This window comes from Apaloderma vittatum, unplaced genomic scaffold (assembly GCF_000703405.1).
Source record: "Apaloderma vittatum isolate BGI_N311 unplaced genomic scaffold, ASM70340v1 scaffold13787, whole genome shotgun sequence".
NCBI lineage: Eukaryota > Metazoa > Chordata > Aves > Trogoniformes > Trogonidae > Apaloderma > Apaloderma vittatum.
This window is the reverse complement of record NW_009727923.1, coordinates 16,373-20,098: the sequence shown is the minus strand read 5'-3', so window position 1 is coordinate 20,098 and position 3,726 is coordinate 16,373. Positions and strand designations below refer to the sequence as shown.

General features: G+C 44.3%; 1 protein-coding gene across 1 annotated transcript; it reads right to left on the bottom strand.

Annotated features, from left to right (window-relative positions):
• Positions 1-768: 768 nt before the first annotated feature.
• On the bottom strand, positions 769-2,797 carry TRH (thyrotropin-releasing hormone). The gene is made up of 2 exons (XM_009873893.1): positions 2,451-2,797; positions 769-1,355 (listed from the first exon to the last, which is right to left on the bottom strand). Exons 1-2 carry the CDS (start codon positions 2,722-2,724, stop codon positions 769-771), a joined length of 861 nt encoding a protein of 286 aa, XP_009872195.1. The 5' UTR covers positions 2,725-2,797.
• Positions 2,798-3,726: the final 929 nt, after the last annotated feature.

Genomic DNA, 3,726 nt, shown 5'->3' with positions numbered 1-3,726 from the left:
TGAGAGGAGAGAAATCAGAAACCCTTACTGACAGGAAAGGATGTCTGCTTGTTTCATTTTTAAATATCTGAGGAGAAGGCATGATTTCACGTGGCGTGACTGAAATGTGGACGCAGCAGAGTGTGAGTTCTAGTAGGGTGTACGCAGTCAGGTTCACAACTTGGAGCTGAGGTGCTCTGGGATGCATTAAACCTTTGCACTGTGCAGCCTCTTAGATGAAAAGAGTTTTGATGTGCCAGTTCTAAGCCGAACTATGAAGTCAGTCATTTGATCTGTTCCATTTGAAACAGTTCTTGCCTACTGTCTGGACAGATTGTAGCGTGCAAGAGTTCAGGTCCCATGAATGTATCATTTAGAATTTAAAACCTATCCAATTTCTTTTGAAATAATTGCCATACGTCAATCTTTTTCTAGCTCTGTGTTAATTTACCGATTTTACTGACATGAAAAGAAAGAGCCTGGTTTAGTCATTTTGGAACAGAAAATTGAACGCACATAGAGGGATTATTCTGGAGTCTGGGCCCATAAGGAACTGAGCACTCCTAAATTCCTGAAGTAAGGGAGCTGAAGGCTCTTGGTACTTGCCTATCCCATTCATCTGAGTCCTTTAGTTCCTTTACTTCGAGTGTGTGACAAAACTATTGACTTAAATGGGCACATTAATGCACTGAAAGAGATGCAAAGGTCAGCAGCAGGAAGCCAGAAGGGAGTGAATAGATTTTTTTGGCAGTTTACTTCACCAAATGCAAATGATATACAATCATTTTCTCATTCCTCTGGTTCACTCTCCCGTGCTGATCTCTTCCCTGGGTGCTGACGCTTTTCTTCTACCCTGTCTTTGCTAATATTTTCTACTAAGTCAAGCAACAAACTGCCTTGGTTACAGATGAAGGACTCCTGAAAGTTGCAGGGGCCTGCATCATCTGAGCTGTCAGAATTCCAGTGCCTTTTCCCAAGGTGCTGGCGTTTCTCACGGTACCGGTCACTTAGATCTACCTCATCATTCCAGCTTCTTTTGCTAGGATGCTGGCGCTTGTACATGAGATACCTTCTGCCTGGATGCTGTCTCTTAGATAGCTCATTCGAGTAGGGTAGCTGTGCGCTGGGGATGTCAGCATACTGATCCAGCAGTGACCTTCTTCCGGGATGTTGTCGCTTTTGCAGCTCCAGATAGCCGTCCAGGTCGTCTCCTCTCTCTCTTTTCCCTGGATGCTGCCTCTTCTGAATGTCTCCATAAGATGCGTCTTCCTCAGCATCTCTTTTTCCAGGGTGCTGTCTCTTCTCCAGGTCACTTAGGTACTTTCTCCCAGGGCGCTGTCTTTTGGAAAGCCATCCTGTCACAGGGGCATTTGATTCTGTCCAAAGAAAAGAATAATGTTAACAAGCCTCCGTAATTCTCACTAAGGAAGTTGAAATGGGAATTTGTGGAGTTCTATGGTGCAGGATCATCATCTGTTGCTCACTGTGCCCATTTAATTGCACAGTTAACTGCGTAGTCTTGAATTTGATCAGTCTGGATGGCATCTGCAAAACAGTCCTGGCACAGTTTTAGCAAGGATGGATCAATACGTCACAAACTAGCTGCAACCAAATGGGAATACATGCAGTGACAAAGCCTACTGTGTGGATTCAGGTAAACTTGTCAGGTTCAGGTAAAGGGAGGTGACTAAAAGATGCTGAGCAGCTGGAAGAAATCAGCCGCAGAAGCTGGGTGTGGGGAAGAGCTCAAAATCAGCAGGAGACAGGTAGCAGATAGGGCTGAGACACAAGTAGAAGCAGGGATGTGGGCATCTGAAAGCCAGCTCAGTATTTGCAGATACCAGTCATAATTCTATTAGTGTCTCTTGCTCATTCTCAAGCTCTGAAAGGGCTCTGTGCTTCTCATTGGTGGCAGGCACCTACGTGCTGCGTCTTGCGATTCCTGGGTCTGATCTGCTTCCACTGCTGTGGCTGGGCAGAGCAGAGCCCCTGCAAGCTAGAAGGCGACGGACACTAGAGCAGCCTCTGTGTTCCCAGCCATGAAAAAGCCCACCTCTCCTGGAGTGCAGAAACCAGTGGGCTGAGGTGGTAGGTGAATGGCAGCAATCTCACCTCCAGTTAATATTAGGGACAGGGTCCACAACTGGGGACTGTCCTCCGTGTGCCCTCTTAGAGCTTCTCTAGGGAAGTACTTGGCAGAGAGGCAAGATTTCTCTGACAGGCTTCTGCGTTCTTACTATGCAGTAGCTGCTTGGCGATGATACGGCATTGCTTAAGTGGGGAGATCTTAGAGAAGACAGTGCCTTTTGAGAACTCGATGTCAGTGTATTGCAGCAGATCTCCTACCCTTCCCCTCCCCTTAGAGCAAGAAGTGCACACATCAGAACCTGGGAACAGCACCTTGGGTCTAATGGTCCCCGCCAAGTACTATGCCAGCATCCCCAGCTGGATGTCCCCAGTGTTATATATACCTTTATTCATCTCTTCTTCCTTTTCAGCTTTCTTGAGGATAGACTGGAGAATGAGGCTTTCAGATCTCTGCAGCATTTGATCCAGGAGATTTCTTCCCATGCTCTCACTTGCCTCTGGAAGGGGCTGCCCCCAGTTGAGGCAAACAGTGCACAAGGTCAGGCAGAGGAGCAGTGGCAGAGACGGCATTGTGGCACGGGTGCCTGCAGCTTCCACGGGAGAGAGAACAACAGGAGCGGAGGTTGGAGCAAACAGACCTGGCAGTAATAACAACATTTCCAGACACTGCAAAAGAAATACGGCACTGCTGTAGGGACTAAAGTCTCTTAGGAGGGTTCTTCCCCATTTCTGTTACTGACCTCTCAGTTTATTTTACATTCTTTGAAGGATCTGTGAATTCATCATAATTAAAACCAGGCACTTGTTAATTTTTCTGGCAGAATAAATATGAATATTTTAAACATCTAACTTCCTGATGTACAGCGAGTTCTGAAAGCCAGTGATTTTGCTTTGCCTTCTGCCAAGAGGCAAAAATAATTTCCCTCTTGAACTCTATTGCTTCACATCACACACACATACACTTGCACTAACAATCTCCACCAGGCAATTCCCTTTGCCAAGGGTTCATTTTAATATAATACTGGGATCTGCAGCACTTTTATTCTACTTTTAGTTAAAGCCCAACTTTAATAGTCCATTTTTTTTTATATATTTATTTCTATACCCTTTCAGTAGCTGTGTGTCTGTGTATTTGTCAGTATAATAAGATAGCTATCCTTTGTTGGTCAGGGAGATTTATTGCAATGGGGAAGCACGTCATATTTTTTTCAGAGACAGAATAATAATTGTATCCTCTATTACCTCTTGCCCAGATAACGAGTGGTTTTCTTCTATTTCTCCTAGCTAACGCTGGAATTCCTAACGCACTTATCATGGATTTATTTTCCAGTAAGCAGAGTGCCTTCAGTAGAGCAGAATGCATCTTTACTACTAGCAAGGCAATCATTTAGCTTAATTATATCTTCAGAACATAAAAGAAATGCATAGTTTTACAAATTTTAAAATAGAGAATGAGTTTATTTGGCTCAAAGCAATCTTTAGAAGGAAAGTTAGGATCAGCTAAAAAGGAAACGATTTGGTAAATTACCTGGTTTGTAGTTTCCGATTTTTGCTTGATGCATCTGCCAAGATTGTTTAGTCTTTTAAAGCTGTTAGCACATCTGAGCTTCAAAGTTGCCCTTTTTCTGGTTCAGCCACACACAGTATCCAACAGAAGTG